Genomic DNA, 27964 nt, shown 5'->3' with positions numbered 1-27964 from the left:
GTAGGGCACCAGTGATTTTATACCACACATCGGGCAATTTCAGCACCCAAAATTCAAAATACCAGAATTCAGGCAGCATGACTTGGGGCCATATGTTGAACTGGAGATTCCCCAACCTGTGCTCAACTCAGGACTACAGACTCTTCTCCCAGAACTGCCTCAGCAGCCATTATGCCAGGTCATGAAACATTTTTGTAACCTATGCAGAATACCTCAATGTACTCTCTTTATCCCATTCTACCTTTTGTATAGTAAGCTTACAGGTAGAGACTGGATTGTTTTCTTGGGGTTGCATCCATGTTGTTGTTTCACTGTGTTAACAGACTTCCACTTGTACAATTAAATTTCCCCCTCCTCTCCTGTGCAACCCCCTGAAAACCCTTAAAATCTGCTCCAGAGAGTTGGGATACCCTCCAGAACAGAATCTGGGGTGTGTGCTGGGAAAGGAAGTGAATTTTCCATTGCATGAGAAAAACACTGCATGTGCAGCATTGGATACGGTCTTTAACCTTTGCTGAGGGTATTGAAAATGTCAGGCACATTATGAATTATTAGCATGTGCCAATTCTTAAAATATGTGAACAGCAAGGCAAGTTCTTGTCAATAACCCTTACAGAAATACCTAGCACTTCACCCATGCCAACAGTAATATTGTAGGTCCTGGCAGGAATGGACTGGGTGACACTTGCATTCCTAGTCTAATATTCTAATTCAAGGCTATGTACTTTCTCCAAAAAGCCTTGCAACATAGCATGAATGCCACAAAAGACTCGTAACAGAAAGAGCCAGACAGTTTTGCTTCCTTCAGTTTTACTATCACCTCCCCTTCACAACATGAGTTAGACAACAGCTCTAGTCCTTTGAACAGGAGTGGAAAGTGAAAAAGAAACCACTGGAACAAAATGATTTCAAAGCCTCAGAAGCAATGTTGAGAAGCTGAAATGACTTTAGACTATGATAAGGACTAGACAACACCATCCTTCAAAAACAACTGCTTTGTGGGGCATCTCTCACACAGGACAGCAAAAGTGCCATTTACAAAAATATCTCTCCTGAATTCATAACCGAAGAAAAATAATTACACCACCTACCAGAGTCTCTCTCACACAAAAAGCATTTTTAAATACCCTCAAATTAAATACAGCAGCATGTTTTAAAAATTACATTCCTCTAAAAAATAATAATGGGGGGACGGACGACTAGTGTTCCTACACCTGGATTCACAGGCTTTTGGTGTACAGTGCAACCCCAGACATATTTACTTGTAACAAAGCCCCACTGTGTTCAATGGGTCTTACTTCCTAGCAAGTGTGTCCAGGACTACAGCTTGGGTCCCCAAGTAAACCACCCATTTCTCCCTCCACGGAAGTGGACACAGTAGAATAGGCTATGAGTCCCCCTTGGGCCAGGAGAACAGCAACTCAGTGTATTGCTTTCCTTTGCAATCCTCCTTGCAGAGTCAGCAATTTTAACCGTTCAGCTGGAGGAGTTGCAAAGTACGTTTTCTGCTCCTCCGAGTACTTCTCCTTCACTTCAGTAATGTCCCGATAGCTCCAGTCCCGCCAGTGGAAATTGAACTTCTCCAGAAGTTCTATTCTCTTTTCCTCTGTTGTCACACAATCAACAGGAGTTTTCTGCAGCAAGGAAGGCACCTCAACACCCGGAAAAAGCAGGAGAGCCCGGATAGCAAACCAGCCTCCGTAACGTGGGTGGATGCAGACGCCATAGATCTTCTGGAGAAAGAAAAAAGGCTGAGTGACTTAAAAGGCCTGCCAATCTTTACATCTCACAGGGAAAAAGGAAAGATATTGTAATAGACAAATATAACCAAAAGATTTAAGAAAGCTTCTCTTCAAGGTGTAAGGTTGGCACCTAGCAGGATGTGAGTGTAAGTTATATAGCAAGAGATAAAGAGATAAGAAACATGGAAGAAGTGGAAGGGAAGTACATGAAAGGATGTATTTGTTTTGTTTGGACTGTATGAGTTTATGTAGTTGGTATTACGTATTATGTATGTAGTTTATGTATTAGTGGAGAATGTGTAACAGAGAAGCAAATAAATTAATGGGGGGGGGAGAGATGTTGCCATCACTTAATAGGAACTGGGCTGGTTCCATTCCTGCTACACCTCAGGCTCTTGTGATCATGGAGGCACAACCTTCAGGTAGGCTGGAGATAGTTTAGAAGGGAATTTGAAGTGATTTGAGAGAAACAGATATTCTCATGGTGCACAGACACATTTTTCCTGCACCCTGGAAAACGGCTTCAACTGGCTGGCTAAACCAGGTGAGGGTAGCTGGTAGGACTCAAAACCTTGGTGAGTTAGGGACTTTCCTTGCATGCAAAGACAGGCTCCAGTAGATTGAGTGGATGAGACCAATAGTGGGGCCAATGGTCAAGAAGGCAGTTTCTGCATGTACTGTAGAGGGAAGTGAGGGCCTTGTCAACCTGAAAAGGTAGTTCATCTAGGAGAAAGAAAACTCTGGTCCTAAACCTCTGCTGCCTTGTGGGATACCTTCTGGAGAAGAAAAGGCTAAAGAGTAAACCCTACACAAATCCAGAGTGGAGTCTCCAAGTTGCTTCTGGAAACTCCTGCAGCCAAGCTGGTGCCAAATGTATTGCTCTGCTTTCTTTTGGACCACATGAGCAGGACTGAGAGGGAGGTCTTGTTGTCTGGTCAGCCCAGGACCTCCATATACACTGCCCAGGCTTGTGCCCCAGGGAAGTCACTTTGGTGCTGCTAATGCAACAGTTTGACTTCACCCCCAGAGGTGCACTCCATTGTTTCTCAAGATAGATGGATGCCAACAACATCCAGTGGGGTTTGCAGGTTTTTGTAATAATGTAAAAAAAGAGTAAACCAGAGGTGAAAACATCACAACCAACATACTATCTTCGTAGAATCATAGAACTGTACAGTTGGAAGGGGCCCTGAGGTTCAACCCCCTGCAATGCAGGAATCTCAACTAAAGCATCCATGACAGATGGCCATCCAGTGTGTGTGTGTGTGTGTGTGTGTGTGTGTGTGTGTAACAAAGCATCTAAGTGCAATCCCATACAGTACATGTCCCATACAGTCCCATTGAGCTCATAAGATTTCAGCCTTAGTTTCCATTCTAGGACCTGATTGCATAGCCAGTTAGATAAGTAAACAAAGAGTGACTTGTTAACTTGCAGGCCGCCCAGCCCTACGCATGTTTACTTGGAAGGCAGCCCACTGAATGAACTGTTTTGTTGACTTTCTGTACAAAAAGCATGTACTTTACCATCAAACTACAGCCCTTCCAAAATGTTTTGCTACTGTGCTTTATAATACTAGAAAGGGGAAAGTATCCTTGGTAGAAAATCCTTTAGGATGGAAAACTTGTGGCCCTGCAGATGTTGTTCAACTCTAATTCTGGCCAGCCTGAGCCATCACAGCCAATGGGCAGGAATTACTGGTTGCAGACTGGCAATATCTGAAGGGTCACAGGTTTCTCAGCCCTGCTTTAGGGCATCTCACTAATTATTGCAGACAACTGACACTGTCACTGAAATGCCAGGGAATAATTTACTACTCAAAGTAGGCCGCCCTGAAATTAATTAGTAATGTACCAGTACGTTCATTTCAGTGGATCTACTCTGAAAATAGCTAACATTGGACAGCCTACCTAAAATTACTTTTAAAAGCAACTTTAAAAAAACACAGCTATGAAGCTTAAACATGTGGGAGAATGTTTTCAAACCGTGGAGGAAACATTTGCTGAAATCTCAAACCTTAGCAAGCAAAACATGACACACTAATGGCTGCCTTCCTGTAGCTTCAACCAATGCTAGAGAAGACTATTCTTATGTCTTCTGCCATCCAAGTCCTTGACAAAGTATAATGGGGGGGAAATAATATGAACACTATAATAAAGTAAAACAAACCCCTTAACTTCATAATTTATCTAAGAGAAGAATGTGCATTTTCTTGATGGAAAACATGGATCTGTATTGGGTCAATGCAAGAAGAGGGTGCATTCCTGATCATCGTACATCACAGACAGAAAGAAGTCACCCAATAAAACATTTAGAAAACACACTAAATCTTCTGAAACAGAGAAAGTCACAGTTTATAAATGGCTCTCCAAGAAACAAGCACCCCTCTGCTGCTTCTCCTGCTCCAATTTAAATCTCACCTTCTCTCCCCAGGGATCTTGTTGCACATCTTTCCTCTGGTAGTAGTAAGCAGCACCAGCTATATGTGCCGCTGTCTGGGCCAGAAACTTGGGCTTCCGGTTTGGCAGCAACTCATAGTCATACATGATGTCTACCTGCTGGTCAGCAAGACTCTGGAAAGAGGAATTTTTATTAGATCAAACTCACATTTGAAGATGATTGGCTACAGGTAATATGGGATGATGTAGCAAGTCAGTCTACATTCCCCAGCCTCACTCTGTCCCCTGCTCCAAGCTGGGCCTCTAGTCTTGTTGAACGAGCAATGCGACCTCTTGATAAAAGAGCTACAGCCTTGTGTATTATGAAACTCTGAGGCATGTGTCACTTTGCTGACCTGCCTTAGAAAATCTGTCCTATATTGGGAATTCTTTCTCAGGATTTCCAGAATTATTCCACCCAGTTCCATTAAGGAGTTCACAAATCTTCTCACATACAGGTGAAGCATGACCGCCAATGTAGTCTACAAACAGCTCTTAACCCAAAAGCAAATTCTTCCAGTTCCCTGGGCTTGTCACAATGGCTTCTTTTTTAAAAGTCTCCATACATAAAATAAAATTGCTGATAAAGATTTGAATTAATATTCAAAGTGGCAGAACAAGAAAAACCACTCTGAATGACCTTCAAGCCTTTACAACATTTATTCAAATACAGTCATACCTCATGTTACGTCTGCTTCAGGTTGCGTGTTTTCATCTTGTGTCCCGCGGCAACCCAGAAGTACCGGAATGGGTTACTTCCAGGTTTCGCCGCTCGTGCATGCGCAGAAGGGCTAAATTGTGCATCTGCAGAATACCAAATTGTGCCGCAGGCCTGCGCAGACGCGGCGCTTCGAGTTGCGGGCTTTTCACATTACGGACAGGCCTTCGGAATGGACCCCATCCGTTACACAAGGTACCACTGTATAGTGAAGCTGGGTGACTGCAGGGGAGGTGAAATGGAGAAAACAAAGATCGATCGTCTCATGCTAGAGACACAGAAGCCACCACTGGCTTTGTGCATAGCCATGCCACTACTCAATAGTGTTTCCTGGGCCCAGGTGCAAGGACATTATCACAACAAATGGCATTGTGTTTGCACACCTGTCTCCTTATAACGCCCCTGCAATGTCACCGCTCAGCATTTTTATTCTGCAGACAGGAAACTGAAGCCATACAAAGGGAAACCATGTTACATGACACAAAGCCACCATCGTAACAACAGTACATCATTTACTGCTTGCTTATTTTGAAAAAAATCATCCCATATAAATCCCAGGGAAAGCTTAGCTCAGACCAGTGTGAGGTGGGATTATTGCAATATAATAAAGCAAGTTTTCAGTGACCCCTTTACCAAACAAAACATTTTTTCCAAACAGTACTTGCTAGGACTGACACTTATTGGAGTTATCTCCAATATTGGTTACCAAAAACCATTCTACACATCACAAAGAAGGAGGTGGCAATGGTAGAATTCTGGATTGAATTGCTTCAGATTGCAGGAGGGGGTGTGTGTGTCAAGTTTCAGAATGCTTGTGTAAGTAGAAAGCTCCCAGCATACAGGGCTTTGGTTTGTTGTTTCATTTTTTATACAGTGCAGGATTAAATATGCAATCTATAAAAGTCTACCATCTCTTTCAGTGTAATGTGTAGAACGGCTTTTAGCCACTGTGTCTACTAATCCCAGTTAAAAAGTAACTCCATCCCCAAAACACAATATGGATTATACTCTATTTATTGTTTGGTTAAAAAGGAAAAAGGATGACCACCCAAATATTTTGTCTTTTCCCAAGGTATAGGGAACTGGCAGTACATTTCTAGACATGCCTCCTTAGAAGTAAGCCCCAATGAGTTCAATGGGGCTGACTTTAGGAAAGCGAATATAGCTACTCTCCCCATGACTTGTCTGTATGCATCAAAATCTCTTACCTCCCTAAGCAATGTGAGGTGATGAGAAATGCACTGGTCCACAGGGTCACGAATCTTTTTCAGTGGCCCATTCCTCAAGAAAGGTTTGAAGGCTTTGTCAAACATAGCAGGAGTGCTGAGCACCACGAATGCCAGAGTGTCATCCAAGTAGGGCAAGTGAAAAGCTGGAGAAAGGACCGCATTGTACCACCCTACCTTCAGAACAGAGAAAATATAATTAGTTAGCCTGGATTCTGGAAACTGATAGGAGTAAACTCTGAGCAATGTAGATTTTAAGATACAGCTTTTAGAAGCAAATCAATCAATCAATCAATCAATCTTCACATGTCTTTACCTCCCTACCTGGAACTCTGTGAGTCTTTCAAGGAAACTCAACAACACCACATAGAAAGCAACACAAATTACCGTACAAAGAGTTGCATAATTGTGCTTCACTGCGTTTCTCAAGGTTTCAGATTTTCAAAGTATTGAGAACTTGCTGTTGTTTTTCCAAAGGCGGGGGGATGCAAGAAGCAGGTAATTCAACCTTAAATCTGTGGTTGCAAAGGAAGAAGAATGAGCACACTTTAGAGTGTCCTTCTAATTTTTCCTTTTCAATCTGGCACTGCAGCTTTACCTGCTTGGCACCTAAAGTGATATGATGTCATGTGATACCAATGGGCAAGGCTTCGGCCTACTGTTACTTACAAAACCAATAAAATATAACTATTATAAAATAAAATGGAAACTTCAGCTAAATTCTGATTTCTACCATCCATCAAATTGCTGTAGAGAAATTAAGACTGCAATAACTGAGCTCAATTAATTTAGAGTTCACAGTCCAACCTCTGACATAGGCTAAAATCACACAGCATCACTGCTCCTTGTGATGTCACAAGGGTTGTGAGCAGCAGCAAACAAGAAGCCTAGGGCCTGCAGTTTAACCATGTGATTCATGCCCAAAGATCAGCAACTAGAAGGCAGAACAAGCAGCAGGGGTCATGAGCAGCAGGAGACCACAAAAAGGGTTTTGGAAGTACTACCTGGAAATAAGTAAGAGCAAAATGAACGATGGAGCTTGTAGTTGCCTAGATGCAGTGGTGGGATGGATGAGAAAAATAAGTTGAGCTTGAATCCTGGCAAGATGGCAGGCACTGTGAGGAAGCTGTTCCCGGGTCTGACAAATTGGTCATTTGCCAGGCTTGGACAGGGTTGCACTCCCTTCTGAAGGAGCAGGTACGCAGGCTGGGGGGCGGGGTGTGCTTCTGAATCCAGCTTTGTCACTGAAGGCCCAGGTAACCTGAGTGGCATGAAGTGCCTTTAATTATCTGTGTCTGGTTCAACAGCTATGACCATTTCTCTACTGCGAGAGCTTGACCATGGTAGTTCAGGTACTGGTGACTTCAAGATTAGATTACTGCAATGCATGCTATGGGGGGCTTCCCTTGTGCATAAACCCAGAAACTCCAGTTGGTGTAGAATGCTGCAGCATGGTTGCTCACAAGAGTGAGGTGCTGTCAGCATAAAACACTGAGAGATTTGCACTGATTGCCAATTTGTTACTAGGCCAAGTTCAAGGTGTTACTATTGGTATATAAAGTCCTTAACAGCTGGTTTATTTGTGGAATCATTTTACCCCATTTGTGCCCACTTGACCTTTTCCGGGCAGGCATCTTCACTGTACTCTTTTTGGCATCCACTTAAAGCATTTTTCCTTAGGCAAGCCTATCCAGATAGGTAGGTATTGATGCGTTTTATCTTTTTACTGTTAGCATTAATTATATTTAACTGTTTTTATTGATAATGTTAACATTTCTTGTAAGATGCTTAAGCTGTTTAGAGGTTTTACTGCAAGCAGCATATAAATGTTGCTGAAAAATTAAAAAACAAATACTTAGAATTGAGGGATCAACACAACTCTTGATCTTTATCTTTGACACTTGAGATATAGGTTTAAGAAGCCACCCTATTCCTGTGGTTGTAATCTGTTTTCAGTATTTTTAATGTTTAATTTTAAATATTTGTAACCCACTCTGAGACCTGTTGGTGAAGGGAGGGTAATAAATTTAATAACACCAGCAACAACTAACTGTTCAGGTGGCAATTTTATGCATAAGAGCCTACAGGATCAGGTCAATTGCCCATTTAATCCAACATCCTGTTCTCATAGAGGCCAACCAGATGTTTGTGGGAAGCCAGCAAGCTGGATTCAAGCACAATAGCACTGTCCCCTCCTGTGGTTTCCAGCAACTGATATTCAGAAGCATTACTGCCTCCAAGTGCATTTCACCATAAACCTGCTCTGATTATGTCTAAAGAACGATGTCAACACCCAAAGTATGGGTGGTCCCGAGTCCTTCCTACATTTGTCATAGACCTTTCTCTACAGTCCCTCTCCCTAAGCATTTTTCACCTTTCACTCAACTTCCAATAGTTGATGGTGTAGCTGGTTGACAAACTGAACCTAAAGAGAGCCCATTCGTGGTTCCTCATCATCTTGGATAAAAGTGACGTGCTGCAGGGTTCTGTCCTGGGCCCACTGTCATTCAACATCTTTATAAACAACTTGGATGAAGGAATTGAGGAGATCCTTATCAAATTTGCAGATAACACCAAACCGGGAGGGATAGCCAATGCCACAGAAGACAGAATCAGGATTCAAGACGACCTTAACAGAACTGGGACAAAACTAACAAAATGAATTGCAATAGGGACAAATGTAAGGCTCTAAACTTAAGCAGGAAGAACCAGCTGCACCAATAGATAATGGGGGATACCAGACTTGTCAGCAGTACATGTGAAAAGGATCTAGGGGTCTTAGTAGACCACAAGCTTAACATCAGTCAACAGTGTGATGCAGCAGCAAAAAGAAACTAATGCTGTTCTAGGCTGCATTAACAGGACTGTAGTGTCCAGATCAAGAGAAGAGAGATCCAGAAGATCAAGGGTCTGGAAACCAAGCCTTATGAGGATCAGTGCCCTGGCAGGTCTTGAACCCACATCTCCTGTTTCCCATCACACTGTGCTGTCCAGTGAGTTTATTAGCATTTGTGCCTCCTATGAGAACACAGTCATACAGATGGATTTAATTTCTTCTCTAGAGCCTCTAGGCCTTATTAATTAGCAAGCCAAATGGAGATTTGTTTTATAGCCTCTAGCACTGATTGCCTCTTTGGCAAATCACAATGTATTCATTTCAGTCATATGACTTCTCTGTCTCATGCAAAGGTTATGTTTGAGGACAGCTGCAACTGTGTATAGTTAAACCACAGAAAACCAGGAATACGTTTTTGCAGGAATGTCAGGATTTGATGGGCCTAAAAGAGAAAATTGCATTTTTCTTCTTCCTCTACCTTGATTAATATTTAACTCACAGGTAGGACATGCCCCAACTTCACACTAGTTGAATCTATTCAATGTCAATCTTTAACTTCCTAGACAACAGAACTTGACATTCATCTTTATAACCAGCTACTGTTGGCCACATTCCCAGCTATACCCCACTTTCTACATTATTGTGCTTTATTCCTTCTCTGTATCTAATCTCATTTGTATCTACTCTGATATACTACGTACCTGGATTTCAGAAATACAATTATTCTTTAAACTTAGGGGTAAATATAAAATGGTATTCTGGAATGCAACCCGCAGGGCGGTAAAAGAAATGGAACACTTCTGGAAACAATGGGTAAAAAATGATTTGGCACATAACCAGAGAAACAGGTTGTTTTTCCATAAAAAGATCTGCTAGTATATCAGATGGTGCCTGATGTCTGAGATTGTTAATGGCTTGCAGCCTATAATGTTCGCTCACAAACAACACTAACAAGCTTACTTGTAGCCTTTCAGATGTCCATGTTGTAAATATAACAGATTATGCAATAAAAATGAAAAGTGCAGCCCACATACCGTATTTATTTTAAGAACATTCCACACATTATTAAAAAATGCATATTTAAACAGCAGAACGTCAAATGGCACCAAAAAATGGTAGCAGCCACACACGAAAAAGTGATACTATACAAGGAGCAGCAACTACAATGCAACAGCGGAGCAATATGACCAGAATGGCAGAATCACGAACCAAAGTAGGCACAGTGAACCACATGAATCCGTGTGGAGCTACAGCATAGCACCTATATTCATTCTGGGTCCACAGGGGTCAGTGTTAACACTTATGCAACGCCGCTCTGCCCTACCAGCATGTCAACCATATGTCTGAATAAGCACATGCAATTAAGAAACCGATGATTTCCCCCTCCTCGCTTCGACTCGCTTCCCCCAACTCTGCACCCCTCCTGCAGTACCTTAAGCGGGTGGATTTCAAAACCCAGCTTCTCCAAGTGATCTCGGATCCTTTTCTCCAGCTCAACCACGCGTAGCTCCATCATAGCATAAGCGCGGAGCACTGTGGGAAATGTAGTTTCCCATGAGGTAAGGCGGACGGACACCACGCGCCGGACACGAGAGCCGAGTCCTCCCTCCCTCCCGCTGGCAGCTCGTTTCGCTGCCGCGGCGACGGGCCGCGCGCCTCTCCCAATAAGGAACGGGGACGCTTTTTCCCGACACCCCCCGCTTTGGGGCGCGAAGAGCCTTTCGGGAAATGCAGTCCCGGTGACTTCCCCCCTCACAGTAGCCGCTGGGCCTTACGGACTTTCCTCTCCAGAAACCTCCGCGGCGGAGCGGAAGGCGGAACCTGCCTCGGGGTTTTTAGCGGTTTCGGACGTGCGTGTTCGAATCCTTTGCCTTCGGAGAGGGGGTCTGGCTGCGGGTCCAGGCAAGGCCGGCGCGGCTTTTCGCCCCCGGCCCTCGATTCCCTTGGCCCCCGTTTGGTCGGCGCCCTGCAGCCGGGGCAGCCGGGAGCGCTAGTGAGTGGGGCCTAGCTTGGGTGTCCTCATAGCGGGGAGGCTGACGTGGGTCCTGAGCCAGCCCTCCAGACTCGAGCCACCACCGGCCGTGGCTGGGTTGAAGCGGGCGGGGAGTTCCTCGCTCCCTTGTGGGACCGGCCGAGGGAGACCCTCTCGCCCAGCGCTCCAGAATGTGTCCCGGGCACCAGGAAGCGACCTCCCTGGAGGGGCTGCTCTTGGCCGCAGTCTCTAAGGACGGGGGTGGGAAGAGGGCGCCTCCGCTTTCATTTCCCCTCTGCTGAGGAACTGCTTGGTTATCTCTGCCCCTAGAGAGCCGTGGTCTATCCTTGAAAGAGTTTATGGGCCTCCGGAGCGTTGTGCTTTAGAGCTGTGCTCTTTAAACTGTTAGTGCAGATGCTGCACAGTAGTTAAAATGTGCTTGTGAATCTGTCCCAAAGATGTTGGGTGGCTGATGTTGCATTCCCTTAAGAGGCATTTTTGTGTGTGGTGTGAAGGAAATTTGTTAGGCAGTCTTTCTGCAAAAGTGTCTGCATTTCCAAGTCTGTACCTTCCCCACCCCACCCCTCCTTTGCTATGATGAGATTCAGCGTTGCTCATGGGAGAAAAATAAACCGTCTCCTGCTGCTTTTGCAGGCGTTCGTCTCTCCTGCTGGAATTTCTTTCTAGCCAAGGACTCTTCCCAGGTTACAGTTGGGCAGCCAGTGAGTTGTTAAAACATCTTTTTGCTAACAGCATGGATTGGGACACACAGCTCAGCTCTCTCTTGACTGCAGCAGACAGCAACATGGCAAAAATTAAGGCAAGTTTTGTTTGGAGCAACATACTGGTTGAAGAAAAGTGTCTAGTGTAATTGAACAAGAGGTGTGTATGCTGCTAAATATTTAAAAGTTGATCACACCAAAGTTGTGTTCTGCAAGGGGGAAATGTGTTGATGATAGTTTCCAAGAACTAGTCTTTAATAAAATCTGCTGAGTGTTTTGCTGCTGATTGTTAAAGGTGGCTATTACTGTATTTTTCGCTCCATAAGACGCACCTGACCGTAAGCCGCACCTAGTTTTTAGAGGAGGAAAACAAGAAAAAAAATATTCTGAACAAAACAGTGGATGTATGATTTTTGTGGTTCATACTGTAGCCACAAACATGTGTTTTGACGGTGAGTTTGGGGTAGCCCAATGCAAAAATCCTGAGAATCCATGTGGATCCATGCTTTGTAACTATGTTTTTGTGCCATTGCGGCCCCACGAAACAGTGGATGTGTGTGTGTTTTTGGTGCAGGCTGTAGCCATGGACATGCTATGTGATCTGATGGTGAATTTGGGGTGACCCAATGCAAAAATCCTGAGGATCCATGTGGATCTGCAGGGTTTTTCTGAGCTTTGGAGCTAACTTCTAAGAGCTGTTCATTTGACTCTGTTCCATGACATTCTGGATACAGGTAAAACCATTTTTGTGGGTTTTTATTAATTTTCTTCTGCTTTTAGAAATCACCCTTACTACCTGGGTTCTTGCTGTTAAACTGTTCAGTTCTGGGCTTGTATTGCTATCATAGTTTTGCTATTTTTAGCCTGTGAATTTAAGAGACATTGACTATTTTGTACACCAGTTTGGGTATGGCAGCTAAAAAGCAGCTTTGAAATCTTATAAATAAAGGTATGGGAATGCTTCTTTGATCTTTGGCCAAGTTAGCAAATGACAGTTGCTGTCGTTGCCTGGAAAATGTGGCATTAAGACATTGTGCAGATTTACCTTGCTCTGTGTTTTACTGTCATGTCCATTGAAGGCACTATAATGATGAATGAGAACATTTTGTCTTGCCAGTGCCTCTCCAAGTGTTTATGCAGTACTTTCTAACTTAAATTTCATGTAGCATCCCTCGGTGGAAGCAATGTGCATTCATACACTCAAGTGTTAATCTTTCCACTGTTTATTCAAAACAGCGTTATAACTTTCTGTCCCATCTTCTGTTTTTGTTCCAGCAACGTCTGAACACTGCCAGCATCTCTTCCAAAGGTAAGAATGATCTGCATTGTATAACTCTAAAGCACTTTTTGCAGAAAGAAACATCTCTTTAATACTTTAAATTTCTGAAGTTTTGAGATTAGAGAGCTCTTTACTGATTCTAGTGTATATAAATCCTGGGAGCAAACAGTGAGAGAAGGCAATTGCCTTCATGTATTGCTTATAAGCACCTAGAGGCATCTAACTAACTGGCTGCTCTTGCAAACTAAATGAAAGGCTAGATGGAGCTGGGTCTAGTCCAGCGAGGTGATTCTTTGAACCTACACATCCACCCCCACCTCTGTTTTCTCCCTTTTCCAACTCTGGCTTTGCTTTTTAAAAAATGGTAGTAAACTCACTTCTACACCATTGGTTGTTATTTATAAAAGCACCTAATATGCATGAGGTGAAGCAGGAAAGTATAGCAAATTCCTGCCCAAATCACAGGGAGGTAGTATAAAAGGGGAAAGAGTTAAAAGCCTACAATAATTAACTTTTGAGTAGGGAGAGGGTTGGAATCCCATAGACTCCCAAGAGAATAATTTAATTTCTTAAAAGTGAGAGAAAGAGGTAACAAGCTGAATACTTAAAAGGAAAGAATTCCATACCCAGGGGCTATATGTCCAAGAGCACACATGGACAAGAAATAGCACAGCGGAGTAGGCTGAAGGGTGCAATTGAGGTGATTTAGAGAGCAAGCAATGTAGGTAGATACTTTTGACAGTTTCCATACTAGGTGGACCAGTCAGGTTTGTTCCTTTCCATCCCAACAGCTGATCTCTTGCTAGACAGAATAAATACTGAGAGTGCTGCTCTGACTGAGCAACAGACTGGACCACCACCCCTGCATTTCACATGTGGAGCTCACTCATGCTGTAGAATGGCTGCTGAGGAGCTTTCTGCCATCAGCAAGCAATTGCATTCCCAAGCCCAGGTAAGTGATGCTGAAATGATGCACAAGCTACTATGCTATGGTGTAGAGAAAAGCTTTGCTAATACATCTAGGTGCATACACCAGCAAAACCACATGCAAAGTCTTCCACATGAGAAGATAGTGCCATACAGTAGATGGTTGAACTTAAAGCAGACAGACCTGGGTTGTAAATTGCTGTTCAGGCATAAAACTCGCTGTGAGACCTTGGCTAGCCATTGTGCCTCAATTTAGTCTGCATCACTGGATTGTCGTGAAGTTAGAATACAGTGGTACCCCGCAAGACGAACGCCTCGCGAGACGAAAAACTCGTAAAACGAAAGGTTTTTTCGTTTTCGAGTTGCCTCGCAAGACGAATTTCCCTATGGGCTTGCTTCGCAAAACGAAGCTTGCCCCGGGGACAGCGGGTCTTCTCTTTTGAAGCAAGGGGCTGCGGGGAGATCGCTTCTCCCCACCGCCCCTTCAAAAGAGGTCCGGGGGCAGCGGGAAGCGAAGCGCTTCTTCCCCGCTTCCCCCGGACGTCTTTTGCAGCAAGGGGCTGCGGCGAGATCGCTATCTCCCCGCAGCCCCTTGCTTCAAAAGAGGTCCGGGGGCAGCGGGAAGCGAAGCGCTTCTTCCCCGCTGCCCCCGGACCTCTTTTGCAGCAAGGGGCTGCGGCGAGATCGCTATCTCCCCGAAGCCCCTTGCTTCAAAAGAGGTCCGGGGGCAGCGGGAAGCGACGCGCTTCTTCCCCGCTGCCCCCGGACCTCTTTTGAAGCAAGGGGCTGCGGGGAGATCGCTTCTCCCGGTGCTCCGAAGCCGGGCAGGGGGCAGGGGACACCTCCCGCCGCCGCGGGGACACCTTTTGAAGGCAGGCGGGGGGGAGCAAAGACTTTCGCCCCCCCCCCCGCCTTCAGAAGAGGTCCAGGACCTCTTCTGAAGGCTGGCGGGGGGCAAAGGTCTTTGTCCCCCCTGCCTGCGTTCCCAGGGGCTTTTAAATCGCCCCGGACAGCGGAGAAGTCCTCCGCTGTCCGGGGCGATTTTAAAATGCCGCCCGCCAGCATTTTAAGATCGCCCGGACAGCGGAGAAGTCCTCCGCTGTCCCGGGGTTTTTTAAAATGCTGGGGGTGGGAAGAAAAGCCCTTGTCCCCTCCCCCCAGCCTTCAGAAGAGGTCCGGGGACAGACTGTCCCCGGACCTGGTCTGAAGGCGGTTTCCCTAGGAACGCATTAATTGATTTTCAATGCATTCCTATGGGAAACCGTGCATCGCAAGACGAAAAAACCGCAAGACGAAGAGACTTGCGGAACGAATTAATTTCGTCTTGCGAGGCACCACTGTAGTGGGGAATTCCATGAATCCCAGCCCCTGCTCCTTGGAGGAAATGTGAGATTTAAATCATGTAACAGGAAATAATACACGTTCTCAAACCAACAATTTGGTTAGGATTAGTTTTTCTAGTATATTATGTTCCAGCCTAAGGTTTTGAGGGCTCCTTGCTTAGATGGTATTTGCTGTTCCCATGACTCTGGTTCTCCTTTCTTTCTCTTAGGTCATAGAATCCCTCACCCAGGCAGTTCATCGGCTGAAACAGGAGAAGGAACTGCAGCAGCAGAGTATCAGTCACCTAGAGGGTATGAGAGATTTGTCCAGTTTGGCATTGCCTCTCCCAGACTGCCCTTTCTCCCACTACTGATCTGTTGAAACGTTTCATCTCTAAACCTAAAAGAGCACAAGTTTTATTTATTTTACTTAAAATGTGTATTTTTCTATTTTTGCTTTTTGTATTAAAATGTTCAAAGCAGCTTACAATTACAGTTTGAGAAATATACATGGTAAAAGCACAATATGGGAGAGAGCGTGCATGCAGAGAAAATGCCTCAGTTCAGGAGGTTTCAAACATCAACAACTCCCAAAAGAGTCATCTTTAGAAGCTGATGGGATGGAGCAGGGTGGACATAAAAAAAGTTCCCCATAGCTGGTGCAACTGCAGAGAGGGTTTGTGCTGTAGTCCAGCCTAAAATAATTCATCACTGAGACATGAAGGAGAGCCCCTCCAGCAGATTTTAGTGAGTGATAATAATTAGCATTTTTGAATTGGACCCAGAAATGAACAAAAATCCAATGAAACTGTTGGAAGATTCTTCTCTTGCTTAGCTGATAACCCTGTTATGAGAAATATGTCATGGTACCTAAGAATCCAGCCACTTCTCCTCCTCCCTCCTTCCTCATACTTGAATCCACACTTCATTTATGTCTGTCAGCACTCTTGCCAGCTCCATGGTATTCTGATGGGGACAAACCTCTCTTGAATGTGGTTAACAGACTGCCGTGCACCAACGGTGAATGGGCATCGATGTCACTGTATCTCCACAACAGCCAAGGGGAATACTATTGGCTAATTTCGTCCTGTCCTACTTCATGTTGCAGAGGAGGTGGATCGACTGCAGCACAATTCTCATGGCAGCTTAGACTCAGTGCTGGGAGTCAAGATGGAAGGGCTGAAGACTGAGTTCCGTAGCCTTCGGCAGCAAGTGTTTCAGCAGTCAGATGGTGACTGTACTCCTGATCCTTTTTCCAACCCTGGCATCATGCAAGATATGCGGGAGAGGTCAGCAATTGAGCTATCTAGTGAAAGTAACTGCTTTATGTATAGGGATGTTCGAGATGAGTGGGATAGTGTGGTGATGGACAAAGAACAGTACTTTTCCAAGTGTCAACTGCAGATCATTAATTGCTGGAAGAAAGTTGGCATGTCATTTGCAATTTGAGAATGTCTTCAAAGACTTGAATGAACTGTGGCCTCTGCCAAGTTTTCTTGAATGGGGTTGCTGCTGTGCTGGGAAGAAGAACAGTTGCTGTTCTAATAACCACTTGCTTGTAGTGAATTGTGTTACCTGAGTGTACCCCTGTAGGTTAGCAATATAATTTTCACTGATTTCTAGCCTATAGAAAGCCAACAATGCAAGCATGCTTGAGCTCTATCTTACCATTTCTCTGGGAATCAGAATGGCATGGGGCCAATTCCATAAATTTCAAAACTTAATGTTTTAAAACAGCTGAATTTGGAATGCACTTTGCAGTAAATCCAGAAAAGTGATCCCTGTTGTCTTAATTCTGTTCCTGATTTCCTTCTTACTCTAGTAAGAAAATCTTGTGGCAAGAATATAAGTGCATCAGAAGAGAGATGGAACACCTGAAGCACAAACTAGGCAAGTACTACTTGATGCTCCTGCTCCCCTGGTCTCTGTCCTGTAATAACTATTGGGATAAAGGCTATGTGCCCTGTGGGCCTCATTGGGAAGAGAGAAATATGTACAGAATTGAGAAAATGACATGGCTTATTGCACCCTTTAGATCAACAAGAGGATGATCTGTTCCACCAAGTGTCTGCAACTGATGAGATAAAGAAGACTCAAAGAAGATACTGTCAGGTACGTTGTTAAGAAGGTTCCCTGCTGCTACCCATTCACTTTGTGCTAGTAGTCCTAGGCCCAGCATGGAACATGAAGGGGGGATGCAGTCCCTACCCCAGATATCTAAAATATATTGGACAGACAAGACAGAGATGACTGAAAGATTAGAACAAGATTACACTATACCTACAAGCTAGATGACTCTAGCACAGGGGTGAGGAACCTTTTTTTGCTTTATCTGGCACCTCCTCGCAGGTCAACAACCTACCCGTCAATTCTATGACATGTTACATGATTGACAGGTGAGTGTCCTGCCCACTTGCAAAAATCCTTGCGTCCAGGAGGAAATGAAGAAAGGGCCATTTTGCAAGCAAAGGCCTTTTCCCTCATGCACTCTGCCTTGGCTTGTGAAAACTCTCTTCATTTCTTTCAATGCTCATAAAAAGCAGCTTCCTTTTGGCTTGCCTTGACTGTGGTGCCTGCTCATACAGCCAACATGAGAAGGAGTTAAGCTTTGCTTATCAGCTGAGAAGTAAAGGGTTGCAAGTACCTGTTTGCGCAGGCAAGGCAGAATTGAACCCTGCCCACCTGACAATCAGCTGATGCGACTTGGATTTGTCAGCAGATTGACTGGTGGGCATGGTTTGTGGAAAATAGCCTGGTTGGCCAAGATTTGCCCCACCTGCTGCTCTAGCAAATACTCAGTTCAAGAAGTAGTCATTCACCTTTGATGCCACTTGTTTAAATACTCTTCCTTCCCTAATGATGGTTTCTTAAGCTATGGAAAGATTCCTGAACTGTAGCCACCACCATCAGTCTTGATGTATGTCCTGCCTTTCCAGCTTTCACATTAAAATAGAGTGTGGGCTTAGAGCAAACAAACCACTATTGGGAAGTAATGATTTAACCTTGGCTTCAAATTGTGAGGTTTTATTTGGAGAGAAACCAGAAGTGCTGGTTTGAATGCAAAATGATTTCATTGTTTGTTTTGTTCATGGAGGGAGGAGTCAAGTGGGAGGGTTACAGCTGTATAGCCAGATGCTTAGCTTGTTCACAGCCTAATTCGCTTAAAACATAGTTAATGACTTAGTACTGCTTCCAAACATTGTGGAAACTTGTGGGCACCTCTTAAGGCCATTATACCACTGTGCTGTGCTTCCCTAGCCTGGAAAAACCAGTGCAGTGGTATTAGGAATATGGTCACATGTGTTTGCCATTCTGCTTCTGTCTGTGGGTATATGCTAATCTCTGCAGCAGAATACATGACTGGGAAACTATGGATATACTTAAAAACTAAAAAACAAGCAAATACCCAAAACACTCTTAACTCCCTGCTTATGTTTTTTTGTGGGGGGAATTTCTTTTAAAAACAAAATTAACCCTAAAAGCTTAGGTTAAAACCATAGTTATCTGTCTTCTTATTCCCAGATGCTGGAAGATCTGAAGGACAGTCATAAAGCTCAGACTAAGGATTTGGACAAAGCTAGGATTGAGACCCAGAGCACTCAGAAGGAACTTAGTCATGTCAAGTAGGGAAACACGTGTTATGCTGTATGTGCTTCACTTGATAGCTGCCCGTGGTTCAATGCGGGATTGAGACGTGCATGGTTGCTAAATTATTACCACTGTTTCTCTCATTCAAAAATGGTGTTGTAGATGGTTGCTAGTAGACAATTGTCCACCAGAGGGCCTCCTATTCACTGCATTAGCCTCCAAAAAGGCAATGATGAGACAGGAATCTTTGAAGGTGCTGCAGAAGGCTAGCAGTTTGCTTTCTTCCCAAACCAGACTTCCCTAATCTGGGGCCTTCCAGAGGTTTTGGACTAATTCCTGACCAGACAGGATGGTAGCAGGTTGAGAAAGGGTGCCCTAGTCACCCAATGGTTTGGATGTTTCCCATCCCCTTCTCCCTATAGCCACTTGACACCCCAGCCCAGGCCCAAACAACTTCTGTGTAGGGTCAGTTCTTCATGAGCAATGTGAAATGAGACTGCTGGGGAAAAGAGAAAGGGAAGTGTTCCTTCTGTTAACTTTACATTGAGCCCATTGAGATCAATCCTGGTTTGGGGTGATTCACCCATCCCACATTGCTCAAGAGGGCTCCTGACCTCCCAGACTGACTTTTCAGGGAGCACAAGTGGCTGGAGAAGGCAGGAAACTTTCCTTCTGTGAACTTCCTTAAGTTAACTTGGGAACGAGCCCAGTGAATCTGATGATACACTTGGTGCTGTTTAGAGAGGGGTTTCTATCAAGAGAGCTCACAAACATGCCACTTCAAACATCAGCTACCTCTTTCCACTACAGTGGTGCCCCGCAAGATGAATGCCTCGCAAGACGGAAAACCCGCTAGACAAAAGGGTTTTCCGTTTTTGAGCTGCTTCGCAAGACGAATTTCCCTATGGGCTTGCTTCGCAAGATGAAAACGTCTTGCGAGTGTTCCGGTTTTTTTCCGCTCCCCCCCCTTTTTCTAAGCCGCTAAGCTGCTAATAGCCTTTTAGCAGCTAAGCCTTTAATAGCCGCTAAACCGCTAATAGCGCTAAGCCGCTAATAGGGTTGCTTTGCAAGACGAAAAAAACGCTAGACGAAGAGACTCGCAGAACGGATTATTTTCGTCTTGCGAGGCACCACTGTAATTCCTGTTTCTGTCCCCTTTCACTGAGATTAAGTGTTTGCTTTTTTGCCTTGCTGCATTTTATAGCTTTTGCCTTGAACTGTAAGAACCTAAGAGCCCTCCTGGTTCAGATTAGAGGTCTGACTGGTCCAGCATTCTGTTTTTGCAGTGATCAACCAGTAGGGATGGACAGACATGTCAATTTCAGTTTCCTGTTTTTCCATACTTAAGTTCAGTTCTTCACATTTCTACGTCAGTTTTCATCTCCCCCCGCCAAAAAAACCCTCATGAAAATTAATCAGAGTGTTAGTATGATTTTATTTATTAAGTAATATGTACATTTTATATGCAATGTTGCATAATATACACATTTTTGTATGTTATTTTCCATAACATATGCATTTGTATGCACACTTTACCTTAGTATGTGCATTTTTGTACACATTACTGGCCAGGGGAACTTCATTGCAAAAATTGGAGGAGCACAAATTGGGAAATATGGTTGGATTTCAGTTCTCATATTTTTTTGGAAAATCTGAATTAGATAAGGTTGCCTTTGAATGCAAAGTGAATTGAATTTCTTCCCCAGCCCTATCATCCAGATGGCTATGGGAAATCCACAAGTATAGGACATGAGTTCAATAGCACTTTTCTGCATGTGATCTGGGACTGGAGGTAGTACATAGGCATCATGACTTAGTAGACATTGATAATCTTATCCATGAACTGCTTGGATCTTAAGAGAGGGGATGTACTGAGTGGCACAGTGCATGTCCATTTCCTAGTATTCATCTCTTGGGAATGAAGGAACATTCTCCAGCAATTATCACCCAGGTTCGCAGAACCTGTAGTGACTGTGTCATATAATAGTGGTTTGAATTCAGAGGATCAAACTCTTTTCTCTCTAGTTCCTCTTATTTCCCTGTCTTCCTCCCAAACCTATGAATGATTCTAAGTAAGCAACACCAGAGAAGCCATTGAATATATCATTGAAATAAACTTAGCTGCTCTGTCACTGAAGTGAGTCATGGCTTGCTTTTCATTAGCTCATCAAGCATTTCCATTTTAACTGAGGGCTTGATTATTTCAGTGCCTACGGATACTTTCGGACATTAAGTGAATCACACAGAGCTGTTATGAGCTTACTTGACTGCATCGCTCAGATTTATGAGGTGCAAGAGTGCCTCATCTCTTATAAATACGTTTCTTCCATCTGCACTAATAATTTCTGTGGGCTTTTGAATTTGTTTTAATCAGAAGTACAGTTACTGACCTAAAAGAACAGGTGAAAGGTCTGCACTTGGAGGATGAACTCTGCACTGGTCCACTAAGAGACAAAAACCTCCGTCTAAGTAAGTGCTTGTTCTTAGAACACCTGACACTGAGAGCATCTCTGATTAGGAAAATGGGTGCACATGGGAAGTGTGGCATGAGGGCTCATTTTGCTGCAAGTTTGTGGACTGGGCAACTGCTGCACATCCATTTGTCAGTCTTGTTGCAAAGTAAGCACTCAGATGCATGAAAGAGTATTTGCTTTTTGCTATGGATATATTAACTTTTTGAAGGAAAATATAACATTGTGTAAAATGGCCCTCATTGTACCAGTGTTGCTTCAGCACAACCCATTAGACTCTCATCTTCAGCTGTGAAATATTCTGCTCCTGTAAAATATATACATGGTCAGAGAAGCAGTTTGCTTTTCTCAGTTTTACTCATTTTGGGAGGAATTCAGTGTCACACTATGTCAGCTTACCAGGTGGAACGATTCCCTCTCTCCTTCCCCCATGCCCTGACCTGGGGCTTCTCCCAACGCTGCTGAAACCAATTTCAGGAGTGCTGGGGGAAAGATAAGCCCCCTTGCACAGGCTTCCACTGACAGGACTTGTAAGGTGAATCCTGCCCTATGTATGCATGACACTTTCCACAGATAAACCCAGGTGCCAGCCATATTTTAAATGGAAATAATAAAGCTCTTAATTAGAAAAAAAGTATACTGGCATTGCATACATGGTCTTGTCTTGAATCGTTGGGACTTTGGACAGTAAGGGCAAGCTCAGTTATTTACTAAATTGTAAACATTGCTTTGAGACAAAGCTCAGGTTTTTAAGTGAGCTGCTAGTCTCCCTAATCTGCCTTGAACTTTGTCCCCTAGGAAAAAAGACAGTTTTGCTGCATGATGCTACCTTGTCATCCCTTCTCAGTGACGATTCAGCCTCTGAGTTCAGTCTCACAGATGTCAGCTCAGATGAACTCTTTAGTGAACCAGAGATTGCACAATTTGCTGGTGAGCCTGGGTGTAATGCTGAAATATTTACTGAAACCATTACCTAGTGATTGCTCTGGGGCTGTGAAGTTTATCTCTACAAGTTTTTATTTTGAATTGCAGCATTGCCAGAGTACCCTGGAAGAGGAACGGATTGATACTGAAAATACTACTTGCTGTGTTTACTTTTCTTCTGTTTCTGAAATAGCAAAGCCCATATTGCACCACATAGAGGAACCCTCAGTTTTGAGAATAAAGGGATTAACATTCTCATCAGGGGAATTCTTACCCTATTTCATTAAGATGCTTAAGATTCTTGCGCACAGATTCTCTTTAAACCTCTTTGCATTTTGCTTTTTCTCTACCCTAATCCTAGTGACTCAGTCTTTCTGAAGGAAGCTGCTACATTTCTACTGTGTTCTGTTCTGGTGCCCTCAAAGTGTTTTCAAGGATCTTTACTAGAGTTGTTTCCCTCTGTAGAGTCTTCTTTTGCCAGAAGATTTTGCACATCCAAGCTCATGCCTAGGGGATGAGCCAAATACAGTGGTACCTCGGGTTAAGTACTTAATTCTTTCCGAAGGTCTGTTCTTAAACTGAAACTGTGCGTAACCTGAAGCACCACTTTGGCTAATGAGGCCTCCCACTGCTACTGCACCACCAGAACACGATTTCTGTTCTCATGCTGAAGCAAAGTTCTTAACCCAAGGTACTATTTCTGGGTTAGCGGAGTCTGTAACCTGAGGTACCACTGTAATCCTTTGGGTTTTGTAAAGGAAAACCAATCACTCCATCATAGCTGGGTGCTTGAAGACTCTTCTGAAGCTCTTGACAAATGGGTTTGACACTACTTGTAATAAATATGAAAGGGAAGCTTATAGATATACTCACTGCTGGCTCAATGGTGATGCTTGTGGATGATCGCATACAAGACTTAACATCTGTACATGTGTTTGTCCTGGAAGACAACACTTTGTCTATTAAAATTTTAACGTATGGAAAAATATGCTGTTGCATAGTAGCTCAGAAAAGTGGTCTACCAGTTTTCTTTCAATCTTTTCATTTTTTTAAACTTCCCCTCTTTTTTTGAAAGCACTTCTTTCTAGCTTATTAATTCTATACTGTTGAATTGCAAAATGTTATAACAATAACCACAAAATAGTCAGCTAATTGCTTTGTATTGTACTTGTAGATGACAAGATTTCCATACCAGGCTTGAAGCTGGAAAAGAAGACCCCTGGAGGGGCAGCTGGTGGCACGCTGGACACAGAAGATCTCAGCAGTGAGCTGACTGACACTCCTCCTGAGCTCAACTTGAGTAACCTTTAAAACTTCACCTAAGGATTGCCTCATTCTTTCTAATGAGAAAACAAATTAAAGAGCAGAGAAACATACGTACTGTTCTCACACACACTCCGCTGCCTTTTGTACAGATGCAACATTGAGGTAGAAGGACAGTATTAACCTCAACCTATGACCTGGTGATATTAGCACATGCAAGTATGATGCAGGGGGCTGAGAAGGGTGTGTTGTGTATATATATATGTTCTGTTCAGAGATTTCCCAGTGTCCCTTTCTGGAAAAGGAACAATTGCATTGCTGGTCCCTGTGGGTGTGATATGGATCGTATAGGCCAGCTTCAAGGAACTGATTAATCTCAGCACTCATAATTTGCAATGTTGAAATATTGAAATGAAATATTGAGACTGAGCCGCAAGAGAAAATATTCTGGTAAGCAATCCACTTTACCCCAGATTCTGTTAATCCAGGCTTCCTCAACCTCAGCCCTTCAGATGTTTTGGGCCTACAACTCCCATGATCCCTAGCTAGCAGGACCAGTGGTCAGGGATGATGGGAATTGTAGTCTCAAAACATCTGGAGGGCCAAGGTTGAGGAAGCCTGTGTTAATCTGTGTCACGGTGTTTGCCGCACAACAGCTCCTGATTCAGCAAGCACTAAGACAAAACCAGCAGTGATGGGAACAGTCCACTGAAGAAGGGAGCATATAGTATGTTAAACAACTTTGGCAAGTCACTGATGTGCCACATTAGCAGTTGACTAGGATAGGCTGGCTGTGTGATAATTAACCTGTGGGGAGCATCCTCTTATCTGGGAAATACTTTGTGCAGCTAACTTTTTTTCCCTTCTTGCTGGTTGAACTGCTGGTGAGCTATGATTTCCAGTGACCTAAAGTGGTCTGAGTAGTAGAGGCATTAGTGTTTCTGAATTTTGGATCAGGTGGCAAAGCATAATATAGTTCAACGCATTAGTTAAATATCCTTCATATATCAGGTCCTTTCTGGGAATAAGACCGGTAGGAGCAGAACCAAAGAGTCTTGGTTGCCTTCTCAGTTTTCAGAACTTTATTGAAACAAAATTACACAACTGAGCTTAAAAAAGACTTTCAAACTAAGTAAGAAGCTCACATAGAATGAGATCCATCAACCACTTGCTAGCCAAGACATATAGGAAATGCATATAGTAAAATCCTGGGTTTTTTATTTTATTTGAAAGGCAGCTGTGGAATGCTGCCATTTTGAGCAGAGGAGTATTGGGACAGGGGCCATGTGACTGCCAGCTATTTGTTTAAAAAATGCCCCCTAACTATTCTACACACACACACACTTACTTGCATAGCTCCAGATGCAGAAAACCTGTGGAGGGCAATACTTAGTGGAAACAACTCATGCAAGGAAAATGTTAAGTAGCTCCCATTACTCCTCTCCTCACACTTGCAGCCTCCACATTAAAAATAAATAAAAGGGGCTTCATTGCATTAATTTGTTGCACAAAATATACCTTCTGCCATAGCTTTATTGGTGGGGAATCACTCACTACTTGGGTGCTACCTGCTGCTCTTCAGCACAATTAAGATAATGAGAATGTGCAGCAGTTGGCACATTCTTCCCTACTGTTGGCTTGCTTTTTCTTGCCTTGGTAGAAAGTTGTACTCCATACCAGTGAAAAGGGCAGCCTGTTCACCCACTGTATTGAGCAAAAGTGATCCTGTCTACCTCAACATCCTAAAATTCTTAAAGTTATGGAGAAGATATTCAGGTCTGGACCTGGTAACTCTTGTAAAAACTGGAATTATATGACGGACCTGGATGAGTAAGCGTTAAAAGCTTTCCTGTACAGTATGGTTATTCTTGAACTCCTGGTCTGGACTTTCAGAAGATTGGGTGCCAGTTTACTGATCTGGAATTGCATCAATGGCTGCTGCTTCCTCCCTTGTCAATGCCTGAATTAAAACCTGTTACAACTGATAAAGTTCCCCATCTTATTCAGACAATATAGTGTAGCAGCTGGAGCTTGTGTGTATAACACGTTAGAACATTAAGTAAAGTGTATCTCCTACTACCCCACCCCAAAATACAAAACCAACTAGGGAAGCCTGTGTTAAGAGGAATCCCTCAAAGGGCCATATGCAGTAGACAGCATGTCCAATTTCAGGGTAAAAACACTTCAGAAGGAAAAACGATTAAAGGCAAGGGGAGGGGAATTAGCCCACAGGGGATTAAATCAACAGATGCTCCATTATAGTTCAAAGAGTGCTGGCAAGCAGTGATTGCTCCTAGAGCTTATTAGTTCTGGGCTGCTCATAACACACTGGTTTGTTTTTAGGGCTGGAGAAATATAGGCCGAGAAGTCTTTAATTAATGACCTCTAGACAGCACAGTTTGTCACAAAGCATGTAACTAACTGTATTTGTGGGACCAAATCGTGTGTATTCGCCAACAAATTTGATGCTGCTCAGCTGATGGAACACTGGGTTTTGCTGGAACTTGAACTTTTTATAAATGGAAAGGAATAAAAAATTGTGGTAACCAAATTACTTTTCATTCTGTTCTGATTTAGTCTGTCTTTGCATTGTAATCAGCTATTGTAGAGAATATGCATACAATTGTAGGATAGTGCTCATGTAGAACTTACATTATATTATAAATTTTTAAATATTATAAATTTTTATAAATTTTACTACTTATTGTAGAACAAAATATTAGCTCTTTAGACCCTAACCCTATCTTTGCATGTATTAGGACACGTTCTGGATATGGAGGAAGCAGCACTGGCATATGGGGAATGTACTTAAGGAAAGATGGCTCCTTATGGGCTGTCTTGCCTCTGCCCCAAACTTCTTTGTTGCCTGTACTGCAGTACTCTGTTAATATGAAGAGAGAAACACAAGAAGATGCCATCTGGGGCCGCTGACTTATAACAGTGTCAAAACAAGCTCATTGTTGCTAATGAAGGGCAAACTCAGCTTTGTAAGGGAATTTGACTAGAAGCAAAATGACTCTTGATGCCAATGGGGCAGACAATATTAACATTTTAGAACAGTTTAACTGTAAAAGAGGCCTGTCCAGGAAAGTTTGAAACATATAGGTTGTGTTTTTGTTTTTTGCTTTAGTGAAAGCAAAATCTAAAGATGAGAGCTGATAAGGTTAATGGATGCAGCAGGCATATTTCTCATTTAAAACTTGGCTGCTAAGCCGCTGTTAGGGAAAAAATGGAGCTTTTCATGAGGCTAGTGACCTTTTAAGCATCTTTAAAAATAAAACTTAAATCTGCGTATGCGTATTGGCTTGAAATAAAAAAACCCCCTGTGGTTGCTTTTACTAAGTGATGTCATAATAATAGCCTTGTTATTATGTAACACTATAAGGCTAGCTAACCTAGATTCCAGTGCTTTGGCTTGCTGTGCTTTAAAGGTGAACTACAGAAAAATAGAATCTGGGCTTTCAGGGAACCACTGACTGAACCATGAAGTATCAAGGGCATTTACATTCATGTTAAGTTATCCATTCAACTATATAACAATAAAGAGCATTCTCTCAGGTTCCTTCAGGGACAATAGTATGTTGTCCTCTTTAAATTACCTTTTAAGACTCTTATAAATTTGAATTTATTGTTCACGTTTTATACTGTATTTATTCTATTTTTTGTTGCATCAATTAAGTGTTTTAAATTTATTGTTAGCCGCCCTGAACCGGGAAGGGCGGGGTATAAATATTTATTATTATTAATTATTATTATTATAAACAACTTTCTCAACTGCATCTCTCTCTCTGCAAATTGAATCTCAAATCAATGCTTCTAGAGACCAAAGTACTTAAGCAGCTCCCAAATGACACCTCTTCATTTTGGCAGTGAATACAGCCTGATCACACAAGCAAATGGCATAGTTGGAATGGTGAGAGTTGCAGGGATGCTAAAGAGGTAGTGTGTAAAAAGGGGTGATCCACAATCCCTTGCACTATGATGCAGGGCTGGTAGGATACAAAGATGGGCTTGTTCAGGGCAGTCACTTGGCTTGACAAAATATGTCTGGCCAGCGCTGCCTGTAAACTAACAGTGTGGTAATGTTACTTTAAGCCCAAACTACATTTTCCCCCCAGAGCAATAGCTAAGGCCTGCTTCACACATTATATAGTGATGAACATTTTGCTGCCATGTGTACATACAATAGGAAGTCACAGTTGCTCCTGACTCCCTGCATCTGTAATGCATGAATAATGTAAAATGGAATGGGCTGTTCAGCCCTATGTGTGTTGTGTTGTTCTGCTTTTATGCCATCCCTTCCTTTAAAGAGCCCAGGGCAAAGCACATGGTTCTTAAACATCTCCCCTTCAAGATGGGCAAGAAAAGTTTCACCAGTTTGCATTTGTACCCATAAAGACTGGCAACCCCTGCTCAAGATATACCTGAAGTCCAAGTTCACCTGCACTGTAGTTGACTCACACTAATGTAATACATTGCAGCACACTCCTATGTGTGTGCCTATGCAAAAGCGAGTTCTGTTGAGTTCAATGTGCCTT

The 27964-nt window shown here is 43.2% G+C and overlaps 2 protein-coding genes across 8 annotated transcripts; one reads left to right on the top strand and one right to left on the bottom strand.

Moving 5' to 3' along the window:
- Positions 1 to 793: 793 nt before the first annotated feature.
- On the bottom strand, positions 794 to 10516 carry MMACHC (metabolism of cobalamin associated C). Its single transcript, XM_083509751.1, has 4 exons — positions 10391 to 10516; positions 6105 to 6299; positions 4161 to 4313; positions 794 to 1733 (listed from the first exon to the last, which is right to left on the bottom strand). Exons 1-4 carry the CDS (start codon positions 10472 to 10474, stop codon positions 1422 to 1424), a joined length of 744 nt encoding a protein of 247 aa, XP_083365877.1. The 5' UTR covers positions 10475 to 10516; the 3' UTR covers positions 794 to 1421.
- LOC310709677 (uncharacterized protein) lies at positions 6988 to 25977 on the top strand. Of its 7 annotated transcripts, none has more exons than XR_014527620.1 (13): positions 10687 to 10951; positions 11585 to 11750; positions 12928 to 12961; positions 13723 to 13883; positions 15411 to 15492; positions 16289 to 16469; positions 17003 to 17070; positions 17216 to 17292; positions 18703 to 18803; positions 21143 to 21237; positions 22038 to 22169; positions 23338 to 24478; positions 24567 to 25977. XR_014527620.1 is itself a non-coding variant. In XM_083509678.1 (12 exons), the coding sequence occupies exons 1-12, from the start codon at positions 7039 to 7041 to the stop codon at positions 23472 to 23474; spliced, it is 1332 nt and encodes a 443-aa protein (XP_083365804.1). In that variant the 5' UTR covers positions 7009 to 7038; the 3' UTR covers positions 23475 to 25977. The 7 variants fall into 7 exon arrangements, 4 of the variants coding, with proteins under 4 accessions (XP_083365807.1, XP_083365804.1, XP_083365806.1 ...); XR_014527621.1 differs by having other exon boundaries at positions 10695 to 10808; XR_014527622.1 differs by having other exon boundaries at positions 10700 to 10808; positions 11684 to 11750.
- Positions 25978 to 27964: the final 1987 nt, after the last annotated feature.

The sequence above is a fragment of the Podarcis liolepis genome (genome assembly GCF_965112155.1).
Source record: "Podarcis liolepis genome assembly, chromosome: 6".
Taxonomy (NCBI): Eukaryota; Metazoa; Chordata; class Lepidosauria; order Squamata; family Lacertidae; genus Podarcis; species Podarcis liolepis.
The sequence above is the reverse complement of the archived record's forward strand: the minus strand, read 5'-3'. Positions and strand labels throughout refer to the sequence as shown.